Source organism: Geotrypetes seraphini, chromosome 1, assembly GCF_902459505.1.
Source record: "Geotrypetes seraphini chromosome 1, aGeoSer1.1, whole genome shotgun sequence".
Lineage (NCBI taxonomy): Eukaryota > Metazoa > Chordata > Amphibia > Gymnophiona > Dermophiidae > Geotrypetes > Geotrypetes seraphini.
Genome location: NC_047084.1, coordinates 431836347 through 431856278, shown reverse-complemented (window position 1 = coordinate 431856278; position 19932 = coordinate 431836347). Strand labels below are relative to the sequence as shown.

The 19932-nt window shown below is 41.0% G+C and overlaps 1 protein-coding gene across 1 annotated transcript in view; it reads right to left on the bottom strand.

Moving 5' to 3' along the window:
- PLAA (phospholipase A2 activating protein) overlaps nucleotides 1–19932 on the bottom strand; it is a 152192-nt gene that overhangs the window by 49277 nt on the left and 82983 nt on the right. Inside the window, exons 10-11 of the mRNA XM_033919326.1 lie at nucleotides 17355–17417; nucleotides 15024–15092 (exon numbers count right to left, since the gene is read on the bottom strand). Of these exons, the coding sequence (XP_033775217.1) occupies nucleotides 15024–15092; nucleotides 17355–17417 (132 nt within the window). The remainder of the gene's footprint in view (nucleotides 1–15023; nucleotides 15093–17354; nucleotides 17418–19932) is intronic.

Here is a 19932-nt window from a genome sequence, read left to right as displayed (position 1 = left end):
CCATTTCATTTAAAATATGGGTACTAGTATCAGTCCAAGAATCTTCATATTCAATATCACTATCTTGATTTAGGAGTATATCATAATGAGACCAAAATTCAACCAGGTTAATCAAGCCTAGCTGCTAGCTTGAAATTTCTTAATTCTTTTATTTCCTTTAATTTTTGATTGGACCTTTTTTTACCAATCAAATTCAAAATCACATAATCGATGATCTGACAATAAAGAGTTAGACCATTTAGCTTGCTTCCAACAAATCTTAGGATTGACTAGTACTTTGAAAGAAAAAGTAATCAAATCTAACTGGTGGCCTTTTTGGCGAATCTTGACTGGGGTTGCTTTAAAATAACCTAATGAAAAAATAAATGACCAAAATTATTTAAATGTCGGTTTGATCTACCTGTTCAAGATGAATGTTAATATCACCAATTAATAAGTTATAAGAACCTACTATTGAATTTATGAGTAGAAACTCATAAAAAGATGTCCTTTGCTAAACTCCATTTTCTAGGAGGAATATAGAACAGAGTGATTATTAAAGCTTCAGTTAAATAATTAGAAGTTAATTTACAAGATAAAACTTCTAGATTTTGAATTTAAAACAGTAGATTTTGAATTTAAAACAATAAAATTTAATAACTCTCTTAAAATAATAGCTAGTCCTCCACCTCTTCCCCAAACTCGAGCCAAAGATATAATTTTAAAACCTGGTGGTAAGCATTCTCGAAATAATAATGTCACTATCTGACGTCAACCATGTTTCCGTAAATAAAACAAAATCAATATTAGAATCTTTCAACCAGTCATTAATCAGCTGGGACTTATTTATCATAGATTGTATATTTAAATACGAGCAACAAAACTTTTGATAGCTAGGGGGGGGTCAACTATAGTATAGCTAGAATAAGTCAAATTTTTAAATACTCGTTTTTTAGTGTAAGACTTATTTGGTCTGCAGGAAACAGGCAAAACTGGTATGTAAAATGGGCCCAATTCGGTACAATCATATAAATAACGATGTGAAATCGTTGATGGCCTTATTTTAGCAGATCGGGTCATTGTATATAGTGCAGGAATAGAAGGATATGACATAACAGCTGGCCAATTCCTAAAACTAATTAAATAAAAAAGTAATAATATAATCAAACCATTTCTAAAAAGTGCCATGGTGCTAGTACTGTGGGAACAATTAATAAACAATTCATTAAAAAGAGCTAAAAATCTAAAACAATCTAAAAGTCTAAAACTAAGTTCACCAAAAATTTACTATTTTAGCCATTTCACCACTGTTAGGCAGTCACCCTATCCTCTATACCAGGGATCTCAAAGTCCCTCCTTGAGGGCCGCAATCCAGTCGGGTTTTCAGGATTTCCCCAATGAATATGCATTGAAAGCAGTGTATGCACATAGATCTCATGCAGATTCATTGTGGAAATTCTGAAAATCCGACTGGATTGCGGCCCTCAAGGAGGGACTTTGAGATCCCTGCTCTATACTTACTGTATAAAAACAAGCCCCAGTAACTATGTAATACATATAAGAATCTTATCTTATTGTCATTTCTTCCAGTCGCTTCGAAGGCGCACATGCCTTTGATGGCACGCCGAACGGCTGCACGCCGTTGAGGCTGTTGATTTTATAAAGGCAGCTGCCGTTAATGACAGCAATCATCTGATTCATCTAGCAGGCAGGCAGGCAGGCTCTCAGTACCCAGATGTAAGGCTCTGAACAGAGCCATTGTAATTAAACCCTGCAGATAGGCAGTGAAAGGAAACTCCTGCAGCAATACGTTAATATGAAAAGTTCAAAATCCTCCTCTGAGATAGATTACACAGTACCGAAGGTAACAATGGCAGCAAAAACAGCAAACAACAATACAACCAATACACCTGATAGCCAAATCCCCACCTCAAAACATAAACTGTCATACTGGTACTCTTCAGTATAAGGCATTACTATCCACCCAAAATTCCCCCACCTTCTCTCTTTCTTTTTCTCTCGCCCTGCCCCCCTTTCTTTCTTTCTCTCACCCTGCTCCCCCCTTTCTTTCTGTCTTTCTCTCTCCCTGCCCCCTTAGCCAGGCCCACAGCCTTCCTCCCTGACGTCAATTCTGACATTGGAGAGGAAGTTCCAGGTCAGAATTGACATCGGGGAGGAAGGCTGTGGGCCCAGCACTTGTATGCACCTGGCCTGGTGTTGGGGAAGCCGGGAGAACAGAACGCAAAGGCAACGCGAGTCTATCGTGGAGCCCAGGATGGGCTCTGCGATCGACTCGCATTGCCTTTGCGATCTACTGGTCAATCGCGATCGACCTTTTTGGCACCCCTGCACTACACAGAACAAAATTTGACATATTTCTGCAATTTTAAGCAAAATTTATTTTTGCAGGTTTTAAGCGTCTTAAAATAATAACAAAAAGTGAATATGGCACATGCAAAAGACCATCATTCCAGAAGATTCCTTACAACTACTTTTAAACAAAGTTCCAAGAAGTTGATCGACATGTTAGACTTTCAAGTAATCCAGTGAAAATGATTTTACAGTAGAATGAGTACTGGACGCATTTGATAATTAGTAAGCTCGTCTAATGGCATTATTTCAACTGCATTTTATAGCTTCTCGGAAGTACACTGATCTTTCCCTTCCTTTTGGTTTTTTCCTTTGAATGTCTTATTTACTATCAAATAACTTGTATTTCCTTTCCCTATCTTTCCTTGTGTTTTAATGTTTGTAATGTTAGTTTATAATATGTTTTGCAAGACTTAGTCATTTATTTTGTTATCCCCTAAATTTTGTAATTTTATTATCGCTTCGAATTCTGATTAAGCAAGCGATCAATGAAATCCTTATGCATAGAAGGATATGGGTGACTAAGTTTTCGCCAGGTTACACCTGGATGGGCCTCCACGTGAGCGATCACCGGACTTGATGGACCTAAGGTCTGATCCGGAGATAGCAGTTGAAAAAAAAAAAATTAAAATTTTTTTTTTTTAATTCTTTATTCATTTTTAATCTTACATCAAGTGTACAAATAATAAAACATTTGAAATTAAATACATCACTTGAATTTCTTTCTAATATAACATCAAATATATAAATTATTCCCTTCCCGCCCCCCATTCCTTTAACATTTAATAAAAAATATACAATATAAATATTCTTTTTCTTTTGATTAAACCCACAGTAAACTATAAACCACCCTCCTCCCCCCATTTGCAAATATACTTTCACTGGAAAATGGTGTCTATTCATTACAATAAGTTGTCAATAGCCCCCAGATCTTTTTAAATTTATTATAATAGTCTGGAATTCTTATGCTTTCAGGTGGACTTCTTGGGACACCAAGCCGCACAGTGGTATAAATTGATAACAGGATTTATAAATAAAAAAACAGATTGGCCTCAGAGACATTTGGAGCATTGAGATTAAGCATCAAATTTCTGCATCTCAATGGCCACAAATTTGGTCTTGGAGGATGAGGTGTACAGTGTCTGCATCTATGAGACAAACTTGGTTCTTTTTGTTGCATAAAGCATTTTGGACCCCAGTTAGATTACAAAAGTTAGACAGCTCTAAGTCTAATAGATGCTGGCATTGTAAACTTGAAGTAGGGACTCTAGATCATTTATTATTCTATTGTCCCTTTATCATGGCCTTTTGGAAATCAATTTGGTCCCAAATTAATTGTTTATTAGAGAATCATGTAGCATTATCATATGATACAATTCTATTTGGTACATGATAACAAGGAGTCAGATTTCATCAAACAAACAATAAACTTTTATTGATTATGACAGGGGTCGCCATTCAAAATATCACAAGTAATTGGAAAAACTGCAGTAGATTAAATTATACCTTCTGGTGGAATTCGTTGTGTCACATTTATAAAATGGAAAGCATAATTGCTACTCAAAAAGGGTATTATAATACATTTAAAAATTTAAAAAAAACAAACAAACTTGAAACTTGACTTAAAACTTACCCTTCTAACATCTTAGGTTGGGAAAGGGATTGAGACTTGTATACCGCCTTTTTGTAGTTTTACAACCAAATTCAAAGCGGTTTACATTCAAGCATTTTCTTCATCATAGAAACATAGAAATAGACGGCAGATAAGGGCCACGGCCCATCCAGTCTGCCCACCTCAATGACCCTCCCCTACCTTTCTCTGTGAAGAGAACCCACATGTCGATCCCATTTTGTCTTAAAATCGGGCACGCTGCTGGCCTCAATCACCTGAAGTGGAAGGCCATTCCAGCGATCCACCACTCTCTCGGTGAAAAAGTACTTTCTGGTGTCACCATGCAGCTTACCTCCCCTGAGTTTCCATGGATGCCCTCTTGTAGCCGTGGGACCTTTGAAAAAGAAGATATCTTCTTCCACCTCGATCTGTCCCTGTGAGCTCACAATCTAACCTAATGTACCTGTGGTGATTGTTCTGTCTACTTTCAACTATAGGCTTCTTTACAATCACTTAAACATTGCAAATGAATTCCTTTCTTTCTTTTTTTTTTAATTTAATAAAACAGATGAAGGTTATTACAAAAAATTAAAACCAAAACCCCTTTAAAACACTTCCAGATACTTATAATGCCAATTTTCAAATTCACGTAGAAACATAAGTTAATAAAAGTAATAAGAAAATTGACCCTGGTCCCTCCACAAAGAAGAATATCATAGAAGCAAAGAAATCGTGGAGAGTCGATGTCCAAGATGAAGGCTTTATTCAAACAAATAAACATTTTTATGTGGATTATTTGTTTGAATGAATAAAACCTTCATCTTGGACATCAACTCTCCACGATTTCTTTGCATCTCTGAAACATAAGTTAATAGAATTGCTTAAGTCAAGGGAGAGCTCTGGAAATATCTGTTATAGATTTTCTAAACTGATCCAATCTGCAAAATACCCACAGATCACTGCAAATGACCTAGTGAAATGTTAGCCAACACTGAAGCAGTTCTCTACAGTCATTCATATAGTACTGCTCACACAACAATTCTCACAAAATAATTGTCAAAAATAAACCTTTTCTATGACCTCATCACAAGAGTCATTGTCATGGTACCCCCTAAGCCTAACAAATAACTGAGTACCCCTGACCTCCCAACTCTGCCCCTGACCCCACCCCCATAATAACAGTACTAATTATAATGTAATTTCTTCCATCCATTTTTCATATACATACAATATCTTATTAATATATAATGGTAACCACAAAATTTTAAAAAATACAAAGTGCACTGTACGCAGAGAAAATGTTACTTATCATTTATATTCGGGGGGGGTTCAAAGAGGTCAAGGCAGATGACTTTAAAATATGCAATGTCACCTCAGTAACAACTATAGAAAAATATAGTGCAAAATACAGACAGCAGATATAAATTCTCAAACTTGACACATTTTGATCACTAAACTGAAAATAAAATCATTTTTCCTACCTTTGTTGTCTGGTGATTTTATGAGTCTCTAGTTGCATTTCCTTCTGACTGTGCATCCAATATTTATTTCTGCGTCCTGCATGCTTCCTCTCCTCCAGACCTCATTCCATTCCCCAACCAACATCTCTCCATGAGTCGAACTTTTTCTTCCTCTTTCCCTGCCTCCCCATCCCACCCCTGAAGCTGACCCTGCCACCCAACACACTTCATTTCCCCTCTAACTTTTTCTTCCTCTTTCCCTGCCTGGACCCCATTGAAGCCACTGCCACAGATTCTTCCCTACCCCACCCCCAAAGCCGACCCTGCCACCCGACACTCCATTCTCACATACACCCCGCCGAAGTAACAGGGATGGGCCAGATGGACAGCACACAGGCCTTCCCCCGATGTCAATTCTCACATCGGAGAGAAGGTTCTGAGCCAGCCAGGTGCCTGGCCCGTCCCTGTTGTGGCCTGGGTGTATGTGTGGGAATGGAGCGTGTCAGGTGGCACGGTCGGCTTCGGGAGTGGGGCAAGGAGGAATCAGCGGTTTCAGAAGGGTGGGGCAGAGAGAGATCCCAGGAGGTGGCCAGCCCGTGTACCCTCAACAGGCGTCCCGCGTACGAGTACCACTGTATTAGAGTCCATCTGAGTGTTATCACTGCCTTTCATCAGCCAGTGAATGGTAAATCTCTTACTGTTCATCTTCTCATTTCCAGATTTATGAAAGGATTTTTCAATGTCAAACCACCTCTCAAGCTGCCTCCAGTGGTATGGGATCTTAATGTGGTTCTTGCTAAGTTAATGAAGCTTCAATTTGAACCAATGTCTACGGCTCATCTCAAATATCTTACTTGGAAAGTTGTCTCATCTCTCTCACTTCTGCCAGAAGAGTGAGTGAACTTCAAGCATTGGAAGCCAATCCACCATTTACAGTGTTCCACCATGACAAGGTAGTTCTTCGCTCTCATCCAAAGTTCTTACCTAAGTTCGCCACTGAATCTCAATCAATCGATTGTTCTTCCATTATTTTTCTCCAAACCTCATTCTCATCCTGGAGAACAGCTCTTCATACTCTCGACTGTAAACGAGCATTAGCTTACTACTTGCAAAAGACTAAATCACACAGATCATCTCCACACCTATTCGTCTCTTTTGATCCTTACAAGTTGGGCCATCCTGTTTCTAAGAGAATGATTTCCAACTGGTGGGCTTCCTGCATATCATTCTGTTATGCTCAGGCTGGGCTGCAACTGGAAAGTCTGTTCACAGCCCATAAAGTTCGAGCTATGGCAGCTCCAGTAGCTTATCTCCGCTCTACTCCTATTGATGAAATCTGCAGAGCTGCTACCTAATCCTTGATTCATACCTTCACATCACATTACTGTCTGGAATCTTTTATCAGATGGGATGGGCTTTGACCAAACTGTATTAAAAAATTTATTTTCCTAAAAGGCCAACATTCTCACCATCCCATTCTGGTTAGCTTGGAAGTCACCCACATGTGAAAATATGCTGCCTGCTTGTCCTGGGATAAAGTACAGTTACTTACCATAACAAATGTTATCCAGGGACAGCAGGCAGATATTCTCAGAACCCACCCACCTCCCCCTGGTTGGCTTCTTTGCTGGCTTACTGAACTGAGGAGCTGCGCACCTACTGAAGGGGCACATATATTCTTTGTAAGTTTTTCTATTCCTGCTTGTGTAGCATATAAAACAAAGGAACTGCTGAAACAGTTCTTGTTTGTCAAGAGGCAACAAGGTCTTTTCCTTTTCTGTTCTGAGCTCTGTGTCTTACATTCTGTTCTATAGCTGAGTCAGGACTTAGATAAGAAACATTGCTAGACCTTAGACAAGACAGTATTATATGCTATAATGGAAACTTTCCACTATTCCCCCCCCCCTTATGTTTGCTACCTCTTTCTAGTTGCTTTTATGTATCTTGTTACCAAATATGGTCTTTCCTACAGTCATATGCTGAAAAAACTGACCCATGTAAAATGCTATAAATATGTATGCAATACTCTGAATAAACGGGACATTTCTTTAGCCATGCAACTGCATGTGTGTTCTTTTCTTTCTAATGAGATGCCCCCCCGATGCATCGGTACCAGAGATGACAGAGTATGTGTATGAGGCAGTATTGGGATCTGAACCTTTTCACCTACGTCAGGCAGGAATAATTTTTTTAAAATAGTAATGTATGTAACTACTATATATATTTAATATAAATGACTATTTATATTGTAAACCACCTTAAAATAATGGTACAAGGCAGTATATAAAATTAGTGTATCCAATCCAACAAATCTCCTCAATGAAGCCAATCTCAAGTAAGATACAAACTCAGCCATGGCTCCAACACTAGGCTGTGACATCCCTCTCAGCCCAGCCTGGACATAAGTAAAGGAGATGCAGTCTGCTAGCCAACTGGATATAGTGCATTTATCAATGGCTGCAGCTATTCTGTTTGGGTGCAAAAAACCCCCCTCAAAAGTTAAGGTAGACCGTCTATGGATTTTGGTCCGCTCCAAATAGAAGGCTAAGGCTTGCTTGCAGTCCAAGGTGTGCAGTGTATTTTCACTAGGATAGGCATGAAGTTTTGGATAAAAATGTTGATTAAGATGGAACTCCAATACCACCTTAGGAAGGAACTTAGGATGTATGGGGAGAAGTACTCTGCTCTGATGAAACTTTGTGTAAAGTGGATCCACTACTACGGCCTGAAGTTCACTGACTCCACAAGCTGAAATGACTGGAACCAAAATGAGATGAGATCTTATAGGTCAGGTATTTCAGTTAACATGAGTCCAGTGACTCAAAAGGAGTTTTTATCAGCTGGATGAGGACAATGTTGAGGTATTACGAAACATGCAGAGATTTGACAGAGGGTTTTGTCAACAGCAAACCTCTCATGAATCAAATTAGAGGCTGTTCAGAAATGGGATTACCTTCTACACTTTGATAGTATGCACTAATTGCACCGAGGTAAAAACTGTTATAGGAGTTGGTTTTTAATCTACACTGTGAACTGCAAAAAATTAAAAAAAACCCACACCAAAATGTTTTGTCATAACTTTCACATAAGTTTGACAAATTCTTAAGAAATTTAATGCGTCATGTCCTGAATGAAAGTAAAATGTAAATATTTCCCACTGCACCACAACACTACCTTGTGACAATTAATTGTTGCTATGGGATATGTGCAGCAGACAATAGTTTGTACACAGTCTCTGTATCAAAATGGTTTTCACTGCAGAAGACCGAATTTTGATAAAAGAACTTGGTACTGCTAAAAGGTTATAGAAGTCGACAATTGTTGAAAGAGTTTCCCAGAAGGTTGGAACAAAAATGGCCTCGATGTGCTACTACGCAAGATCCGAGCAATGGGCGCTGTGGATTATAGGCCAGGCAGTGGATGACTGTGCTCAATTTGCACACAAAAGCACATTGCCGTTGTATGCGATCTTGTACTGAGAGCCAGGAGAATGCACCGCAAACACAATTAACTTGCTAAATAGCAAGAGATGCAGGAATAAAATCAAGACAACTGTAGTTAGGATAATTCATGACAATCTAAAATTAAAGTGTCTTAAGTGTTGTGTCTAAGAGTTAACTTTACACAACAAAGACACGTGTCTGAAACGGTGCAAGCAGCTTTTGACCAAGTACCCGGAGCACAGCATCAGATTCATCTAGTTTATAGATGAAAAGATATTTACAGTAGCTCCACCGACTTACACACAGAATGTCCATGCCTTCAACAACACTGAAGCGTAAGGTTAGTGCCAAACGCCTACTACAGACTCGCCCAACCTTCAGCCAGTTATGGTCAGTCACAATCTCGAAATGCAGATTCACAGATCTGTTCATCGATCCTGGGGTTAATATCAACAGGGCATACTAGTGGGATATCCTCTTGATGCAGAAGCTGTTGCTAGCAATCCGTCGCATCTCAGGAGACTTCTTTATCTTCCAACAGGATAATGCCACAGCACATTGGGAAAAGAACACCGTAGCACTGCTACATCGTGAAATCCCAAACTTCATTGGTCAAGACCTCTGGCCTGCGAATTCACCAGACCTAAACCCAGCTGACTACCAGATCTGGGGGCTGATATAGGAATGCATCTACCAGACAGCGATCTTTCATGTTGAAGACCTTAAACAGCATTGTCGTGAAGAAGCAGCACGTCTCTTGTGAGTTTTCCTCACTTTTGTACTAGCAGCACTTGAAAATGATAAAAATCATTTGGGGTTTTTGAAGACCAATGAATGACAAAGGAACCAAATAGACTAGCAGATTGAACACCAATGTCTGCATTCTTTGGTTGCAGAGGTCCTTTACCCCACAAAAAGTTTTATTTAGAATTTAGATGGAAGCTTACTAAAATTTAAATTGAAATATTCTAAGGTGCCTGAAGTAGCATCTGCAAATATCAACAAATTGGAGAATTTAACAGCTTTTTGGAATCTTCCCAAGATGATATATCTTTGCGTGACACTCTTCTGGTCTCCTTTTCATCAGAGCTTAAGAAAATTAATGTTTTAAAAAATTACTTAAAAAAAAAAAAGGGTTTCCTGTTTTGTGCAGGGAAGTTACAGGTATTTCATAAAAACATAAGAATTGCCACTGCTGGGTCAGACCAGTGGTCCATCGTGCCCTGCAGTCCGCTCACGCAGTGACCCCCAGATCAAAGACCAGTGCTCTAAATGAGTCCAGCCTCACCTGCATACATTTCAGTTTAGCAGGAACTTGTCTTGAATCCCCTATAACAGACTCCGGAAAAGCATTCCAGTTTTTTTACCACTCCCTTGGTGAAGAAGAACTTTCTTATGTTTGTACGGAATCTATCCCCTTTCAACTTTAGAGAGTGCCCTCTCGTTCTCCCTACCTTGGAGAGGGTGAACAATCTGTCTTTATCTGCTAAGTCTATTCCCTTCAGTATTATGAATGTTTTGATCATGTCCCATCTCAGTCTCCTCTTTTCAAGGGAGAAGAGGCCCAGTTTCTCCAGTCTCTCACTGTATGGCAACTCCTCCATCCCCTTAACCATTTTAGTCACTCTTCTCCGGACCCTTTCAAGTAGTACTATGTCCTTCATGTATGGTGACCAGTGCAGAGCGCAGTACTCCAAGTGAGGGCGCACCATAAGAACTTGCTTATGCCTCCGCTGGGTCAGACCTGAGGTCCATCGCGCCCAGCAGCCTGCTCATGCGTCGGCCCAACAGGTCCAGGATCTATACCCTCTATCCTCTATCTATACCCTTCTATCCCCTTTTCCAGCAGGAAATTGTCCAATCCTTTCTTAAAGTCCAGTACCATACTCTGCCCTATTACTTCCTCTGGAAGCACATTCTAGGTGTCCACCATACGTTGGGTAAAGAAGAACTTCCTAGCATTTGTTTTGAATCTGTCCCCTTTCAACTTTTCCGAATGCCCTCTTGTTCTTTTATTTTTTGAAAGTTTGAAGAATCTGTTCCTCTCTACTCTATGCCTTTCATGATCTTGTAAGTCTCTATCATATCCCCTCTAAGTCTCCTCTTCTCCAGGGAAAAGAGACCCAGTTTCTCCAATGAGGCACCTTGTCAAAGGCTTTTTTGAAATCTAGGTATATGATGTCTATGGGGTCTCCTCTGATCATCAGTTTGTTAATTCCTTCGAAGAAGTGCAATAAGTTAGTTAGGCACGATTTCCCCCTGCAGAAACCATGTTGGCTGGTTATCAAAAGTTCGTTTCAAAATGTTCATCGATGTTTTCTTTTATCAGTGCTTCCGCCATTTTCCCCGGAACTGAGGTCAGACTCACCGGTCTGTAGTTTCCCAGGTCACCTCTTGATCCCTTTTTAAAGATGGGCGTAACATTGGCTATCTTCCAATCCTCCGGGATCATGCCTGTTTTCAGGGATAGGTTGCAAATTTGCTGCAGTAGTTCCGCTATCTCCTCCTTTAATTCCTTCAGAACTCTTGGATGGATTCCGTCCAGACCCGGGGATTTGTCAGTTTTTAGTTTTTCTATCTGCCTGCGCACATCTTCAAGGCTCACTTCCATGGATGTTAATTTTTCTGCTTGATTTCCATTGAAGAATTGCTCAGGTTCCAGTATGTTGGTTGTATCTTAGTTTGTAAATATAAACGAAACATGTTAAGTCTTTCCGCGACCTCTTTCTCCTCCTTCACCACTCCCTTCCTGTCACCGTCATCCAGCGGTCCCACCTCCTCCCTAGCTGGCTGCTTCCCTTTAACATATCTAAAGAATGGTTTGAAATTTCGTGCTTCCCTGGCTAGCTTCTCTTCATACTCTTTTGGCTTTTCGAACCACACGGTGACATTCTTTTTGATACTTCCTGTACTCTTTCCAGTTCCCCTCGGTTTTGTCCTTTTTCCATTTTCTGAATGAATTTTTCTTATTGCCTATCGTTTCCTTCACTATATTAGTTATCCACGCCGGGTCTTTTGTTCGACTCTTTTTGCACCCCTTTCTGAATCTGGGGATATACAGATTTTGTACCTCACTCACTGTGTCCTTGAAAAAAGACCAGGCATGTTCCACCGTTTGCCATTTTTGGGAAATGTTCCTAAGTTTCTTCTTTACCATTCCCCTCATTGCTTTGTAGTTTCCTTTCCTGAAGTTAAAAGTTGTCGCTATGGTTCTCTTTCCTTTCGGTATTCCTACCTCAACCTTGAACTTGATCATATTATGATCGCTGTTTCCCAACGGTCCCACTACTTCCACTTCCTTTGCAGGTCCCCTTAACCCATTTAGGATTAGATCCAGAGTGGCATTTCCTCTTGTCAGTTCTCTAACAAGCTGCTCCATGAAGCAATCTTGTGTAGCCTCCAGGAATTCTGTCTCCCTAGCGCATCTTGACCTTCCAAGACTCCAGTCTATCCCGGGATAGTTGAAGTCTCCCATAATAACAGTGTTACCGCTTTTGCATTTTCGCTTCATCTCAGCTTCCATTTCTTCATCGATATCTCCAGTTTGCCCGGGTGGACGATAGTACAGGCCCATCTTTATTTCAGGCCCTTTCCTTCCCGGTATTTTAACCCATAGCGATTCCAGCTTGTTGGTCGTCTCTGCTGTGTCTATTCTTTCGGTCGATTGTATGCTTTCTTTTATGTATAGTGCTATTCCACCTCCTTTCTGTCCTGACCTATCCTGGCGATAGAACTTGTACCCCGGCAGTGCTGTATCCCATTTGCTTTCCTCATGGCCCGGTACAGCAGCACGATAACCTTCTCCGATCTGTTCGTGATCCCCTTTATCATTCCTAGCATTCTGTTCGCCCTTTTCACTGCCACCGTGCATTGTGCATACAGCTTCATCGACTTGTCGATCAGAACTCCCAAGTCTCTTTCCTGGGAGATCTCTCCAAGTACCGCCCTGGACATCCTGTATTCGTGCATGAGATTTTTGTTATCGACATGCATCACTTTACACTTATCCACGTTGAACCTCATTTGCCATGTCGATGCCCAATTCGCGAGCTTGATTATGTCACGTTTCAGGTCTTTGCAATCCCCCTGTGTCTTCACTACTCTGAATAACTTTGTATCGTCCACAAATTTAATCACCTCACTCATTGTACCAATGTTCAGATCGTTTATAAAGATGTTGAAGAGCACGGGTCCAAGCACCGAGCCCTGCAGAACACTACTGGTGATGCTCTTCCAGTCTGAGTATTGTCCATTTATCCCCCTCTCTTCCAGTCCGAGTATTGCCCATTTACCCCCCCCTCTCTGTTTCTTATGATCCAGCCAGTTTTAAATCCACGTGAGTATTTCACCCTCGATTCCAAGGCTCACAATTTTCTGAAGTAGTCGTTCATGTGGAACCTTGTCGAACGCCTTCTGAAAATCCAGATATACTATGTCGACTGGGTTGCCCTTGTCTATCTGCCTGTTTACTCCCTTGAAGAAGTGCAGCAAGTTTGTCAAACAAATCTGCTTTGCTGAAACCGTGCTGGATGGTCCTCAGACCGTGTCCGTCAAGGTTATCAATGATGCAGTCCTTTATCAGCGCCTCTACCATCTTTCCCGGTACCAAGGTCAGACTCGCCGGTCTGTAGTTTCCTGATCTCCTCTAGAACCTTGTTTGAAGATCAGCGTAACATTCACCACCTTCCAGTCTTCTGGAATCTTTCCCGATTTGATCAACAGGTTGGCTATTAGTTGAAGCAGTTCAGCTATAGTCCCTTTCAGTCCCTTGATGACCCTCGGATGGATGCCATCCGGTCCCGGGGATTTATCGATCTGCCTGCATACCTCTTCTAGACTGACCGTCAACCCTATCAGTTTCCCCATCTTCGTTTCCAGCATATAGCCTGATGGGTTCCGGTATGCTATGTATATCCTCTTCGGTAAATACAGACGCAAAAAATGTGTTCAGTTTGTCGGCGATTGCTTTGTCCTCCTTTAGCATGCTCTTTATTCCATGGTCATCCAACGGTCCCACCACTTCCTTTGCGGGTCATTTCCCCTTGATATATCGAAAAAACGACCTGAAGTTTTTTACCTCCTTGGCTATTTTTTCCTCGTAGCCTCTTTTGGCCCCTTTTACCGCCTTATGGCACCTGCGTTGATATTGTTTGTGCTTATTCCAGTTTTCGGCAGTTCCTGACTTTTTCCATTCCTTAAATGAAGATTTCTTGTCGCTGATCACTTCCTTCACCTCCATAGTGAGCCACGCCGGTTCCTTGTTCTTTTTCCTCTTGGATCCTTTGTTGATATATAGATTTTGCACCTCGGTGACTATGTCCTTAAAAAGGGACCAAGCTTGCTCAAGCGTTTTTACAGTGCTTATCCTCTTCTTAATCTTCTTCCCTACCATGAGTCTCATCCCTTCGTAATTCCCTTTCCGGCAGTTCAGTGCTGTGGCCGTCGTTCTGGACCGATGTTTCGCCCCTGCGTTCAGGTCGAAGCGGATCATGTTGTGATCGCTGTTTCCCAGTGTCCCTTCTACTTCCATTTCCAAATGTATCTAAATATGAAACAATTTCTTCAACTAAAATCTAGAGCTTTGGCACTTGGAGCTAGTTTAATCTTAAAATTTTCCCTCTAAAATGTTTAATTACATTAGCGGAAGTTAAATATGTCTTCTTTGAACCAGACCAGTAAAACTTATTAGAAAGGGAAGAAATTATAGTTCCAGCATAGGTGTATGTGTAATTATCATTGTCAAAGTCTTGATAGGTAGCAACTGGTTATTTGCTTATATTTTTTTGTTTCTTCTTGTTTTGAGTTTCTCTCTCTTCTCCCTATACTATCAGAAGAGGACAGCCCAAAAACCACTGCTCTGGGGCCTAGCAATGTTACTGCACCACCACCTGGAGGCAGAGAAATACTCATGAACATAAGGCAGTATCAGCCCCCTATAAAGTGAAAGAAACTCTGAGCTTTTATTCTCCAACTCCATCTGCTGGCAGGAGTACATTATCCACTTGTCTGGACCATCTGATATGGATAAAGAATTTGCGTTTTTGAAACTAGTTTTCATGTCAGGTTCCAAGTTGTAGAACCCTGATCACAGGCACTGTTAGATAATGCCTAGTGAATTTCTTGGGGAGAAGGGGCAAAGGAAGAAAATGGAAACAGTACCTGTGAATGGGTCGCTTCCTCCTACAGTTGCAGTGTCTGTACCTGAGCCTGGAATATAGCGACCAGCACCTGAAACAAAGCCACACAAGATTCTCTCCACAGACTGAAAATGTTATGACTTTTATACAAATAACCCCCCCCCAACACACACACACAACCCACAAAAGGATTTAAAAGAAATCAGAAAAATCCCCCTAAACTTTTAGGAGAAAGCACTTCCTAAAATCTACAAAAGAGCTTGCAGGAGTAAAAAGAGAGATGGTGTAATACAAAGTCTGTAAATTTCATATTACTGACTCCAGTCATTTATTCTCCCTCCTAATTTTGTTCTATAGAGAACCTATAAATGTCGCATCCCAACACAATTTGTACAAATATGCTTTCTCTTTGTGTATGTATCAATATACTATAAAGTAGGATGTAAAACTCAGGCTGCCACCACAAGCAAATGGCTCAAAAGAAAAATGATTCATGCAGCAGAGTTTTGCACCGATTGCAGGGGGGAGAGGCAGCACTGCGGGAGACCAGTTAGAAGTAGATTGCAGTAATCTAAGCATGAGGTTACGAGAGTGTGGATAAGGGTCCGGGTAGTGTGCTCAGAACGGAAGGGGTGAATTTTGCTGATGCTGTAGATACTGAAGCGATGGGCTTTAGCAGTTTGTTGGATGTGTTTAGAAATGAGAGGTCGGAATCAACGACAACTCCAAGGTTGTGAGCAGAAGAGACTGGAAGAATGACATTATTATTTACAGAGATGGAGAACAGAGGAAGAGCAGTAGAGGGTTTAGGAGGAAAGAGGAGCAGCTCAATCTTGGACAGGTTTAGTTTCAGATGACAGCAGGACATCCAGACAATTATGTCAGCCAAACAGGCAGACTTTCTTGGATGTTAGGTGAAATTTCAGGTGTAGAGAGGTAGCTCTGGGAGTCATCAGCATATGGATCATACTGGAAGCCATGGGAGGAGATTAGGGCACTGAGGGAAGTAGTGTAGAGAGAGAAAAGAACCCTAGGGTACACCAACTGCTAGCAGGGCAGCAACAGAAGAGGACCTACCAACACATACACTAAAGGTGCGATGGGAGAATTAGGAGGCAAACCAGGAGGACAGATTCACAGAATCCAAGCAAGAACAGCATATCAAGGAGTAAGCTGTGATTAACAGTATCAAAGACAGCAGACAGGTCAAGAAGGATGAGGATCGAGTAAAGGCCCTCAGATCTGGCCATGAGCAGGTCACTGCCGACTTTGGTGAGGGCAGTTTCTGTGGAGTGTTGGGGGTGAAAGCCAAATTGTAGAGGATCAAGAATCTGTCAAATTGAAAGGAAGTTCAGGCAGCAATGGAGAACGGCATGCAAGAACAGAAGATGGGAGATAGGGTGATAGTTGGACGGGCAAGTGGGGTCCAGCAAGGGTTTTTTGAGAAGCAGCTTAACCACCGCAGCTACAGTTACAGTGGAAATGAATAGATTGAGAATATGGCACATGGGAAGGATAACAATATGTGAGATGGAGTCAAGTAGAGGGGTGGGAATAGGGTTGTACGGTGAGACAACCTCATGGGCAGACTGGGATAATATAGTGGAGGCATGTAGAGATGAAACTGGTTGAGAGCATAGAAGGAGCGAGGGCTTGACGATTTCAAAACCTGTTGGAGGTGACTGGGCATGGCTAAGGGTGAGTAATTGTGAGGGTTATCAGGTGATGATCAGAGATGGGGAGTAGTGAGGTAAAGAATTTAGAGAGAGAGAGCAGTTGGAGAAAAAGACAAATTCAAGGCAGTGGCCATCCCAGTCAGTTGGGGTAGTGGAGCACAGCTGGAGGTCAAATGAGGAGGTTAAGGCAAGAAACTTAGAAGTATACATATCAGGGGGATTATCAGGGTGAAAGTTAAAATCCCCAAGAATGAGGGAGGGAGATGATGAATCAAGGAAGCTCAAAAGCCTGGAGTCAAATTCAGTGAGAAAGGAGGAAGGGGACTTGTTGGGGGGGACGATAAATGACCGCTAGCTGCAGGGGTATAGGAGAGAATGGGCGGACAGAGTGGACTTCAAATGAGGAAAGGATGTGGAATTGAGGAGGAAGAAGAGGCTGGAATCTGCAAAAAGGAGAGAGAAGCCCAACACCTCTGCCTCGATCAGTAGGATGAGGTGTATGGGAGAAGTGGTAGCCACCATGGCAGATGGCAGCAGCTGCAGCAGAGTCCTCAGGTAAAATCCATATTTCAGTCACAGCAAGCAGGTGGAGGGATTGTGAACTCTTTCATGCAATTCTGTAAATCTATGCCTCTTAACATTGCTGATGAGGAAGAATCAAGAGAGATCTGCTATACCTGTGAATGGATCTGCTCCAGACATTGGCCCAGAAGAAGAACCAGGAATGTAACGACCTCTGCCTGTAGAGTAGAAAAAGGAAAAAAAACCAACAACAAAAAAAAAAGTCAACCAGTAAAGGCATTATCAATTGTACGGCCAGGACTTAACAGAATAACTCATCAGTAGCCAACATGCTCAACTGCTAAGGGAAGCATGTTTGCAAAGAGGTCTCAAGACCTCCTCTACCCCAACTTCCTAGTCTTGCAGTAGAATCACTTGAGAAAACACCGTTACGCAAATACCAAACACACAAAGTTTTTCAGTGAGCATTTAAGGCATTTTGTTCAAAGGGAACCTCAACAGTCTGAAATACCTTCAAAAAGACCTATAACTTACAAAGCCTCTAGTTTTCTCCAGGATCACTACGATTCCTACATTTATTAGTTTGATTGTTTTAAAATATTTAAAACTCACACTTTTACAATTCTAGACTGTTCTCATTAAGAAATCCCAATTCACTACTTATCATATTCTACAGTTATCTGTTAACATAAAAAAACAGAAAGCCTGAATCAAAGGAACTAAGTACCTGCCAGAATCTAAAATAGTCTTCATCCCAAAATATTCGACGCTCTAAAGCCCTGATGACTTTCTTCACAGTGAATGTTTGTAAACTAAAGAGATAACGATCATATGCTTTCATACCAGGCTGCAATTTGGGAAAGGGTGTTTTCTTCAGCTTCATATTTTCACTTTAGGAGACAGTTGAAACCCTATTTATTTTCAAAATCCTTGGAATTCTAGTTTCCTTATTCTTCACTGTTTTATACTCCTAGTTTAACCTTTTATAAACCGCATAGAACTTAAAGGTAATGCGGTCTAGAAATGGATTTTATGTTGTTTATGTTACAGTGAGTACTAACTCCAGTACTCTTGTAATGTAACAATATTTTTCAAGTAAAAATAAGTTGAAACCTTTTTATCTATCTTTTTCATTCTCTTTATTGCCTCTCCCTCAGTTACTTTTTTTGTTGTATATCCCAAACATTTCACCCGTTTTAACACTTCTATATTTGCTCTCATAAGAACATAAGCAGTGCCTCTGCCGGGTCAGACCAGAGGTCCATCCCGCCCAGCAGTCCGCCCCCGCGGCGGCCCAACAGGTCATGACCTGCCTTAATCACCAGAAGGGGCCCCCTTGCTCCCTAGGTTTCTCATCGAAGTCGTATCTTCTTTTTGATTTTTTTTTCTGTTTTCTTCTTATCCATTCTACTCTTAAAATTTTTTCCTCAATGTTTCCACCCTATTACTCCATTCCTAGTCCAATTTCTTTTTTGTCTTTTCTTTTTCTATACATCTTAGTACTTTTTATCCTACCTTACAAGGGAAGATTAGGTTCTTACCTCCATCTTCCTTCTGGTAAAAGGGTACAGGAGTCTTGTGGGTTATGTAACCCCACCTGCAAGTTTGTGTAGAAGGAATTAATTTTCTTCAGCTCCACCTCCTGCTCTGGGCAGCACATCAGCTCCTCCTCAGTTCGTACCAAAGCACTATGTGAAGAGAAAAATATAATAAAATAAAATAAGAGGTATATGATAATTCTCCCCAACATAGCCAATTCTGTTCTGCTCTTTAAATAGTGTTGAAAATCAAATCATGGTACAAACCATGCAAGACAAAAGAAAAACCCAAGGTGGAACTAACAAACCACCTGAAGGGACATACATATATCTTGTAAAGTGTTTGTGCTGGGAAACCCAGACACAGTTTGTGTTGATTCTGCTTCTATGTTCTGAGACAAGGTTATTTAATTTTGTTAATGAAGTTAGCTGCTTGGGACAATGGAGGTTCGACCCCCACAGCTATGCTCTGGTTGAGAGAGATAAAGGAAGCTTTAGATAAGACACTGTTGCTAAGACAGCACCTTTTGATCTTAGACAATGAAGCACATATGCTGTTTACCCACCCTACCCCCTTTTCTTGTGTTGATTACTTCTTTGAAGTTTAAATATCCTGTCACCAGATATGGTTTGTACTTACATCATCTGCTAATACCACTGACCCATGGATTCAAAATGCCGCTGCTAAGCTTATCTTCGCAAAAAGCAAATTCGACCACATCTCACCACTTTTGTCCAAGCTCCACTGGCTTCCGATAATCTCCAGAGTCCACTTCAAATGTGCCTGCCTTACTTTCAAGATCCTACACGGCATCCTCCCCCCTTTTATTCCTCTTTCTTGGAATTCATCTAACCCCAATTCCACCAGATCTACCCAAAAACTGAAACTTTCCTTTTCCTCTCTAAAAGGCGTTTCCCTTGTAGGAAAACTAGGTTCCTCCCTCCCTTTCAGAATCACCGAGCTCTTGAACGACCTTACCTCCCCTCTTAGGAATCTGAGCTCCCTCCAACTCTTCCGTAAACATCTGAAAACCTGGTTATTTTCAAAAATGTAACTCTTCCTCTCTCTGGTTACTCTGTCCTAAATTTTCTCTTCATTTTGTCTTTTCCCTTCACTGGAGTTCCTTTCTACCCTAACTCTTGTTAACCGTGTCGAGCTTTGCGAATGTAGAGATGATGCGGTATACAAACCTAA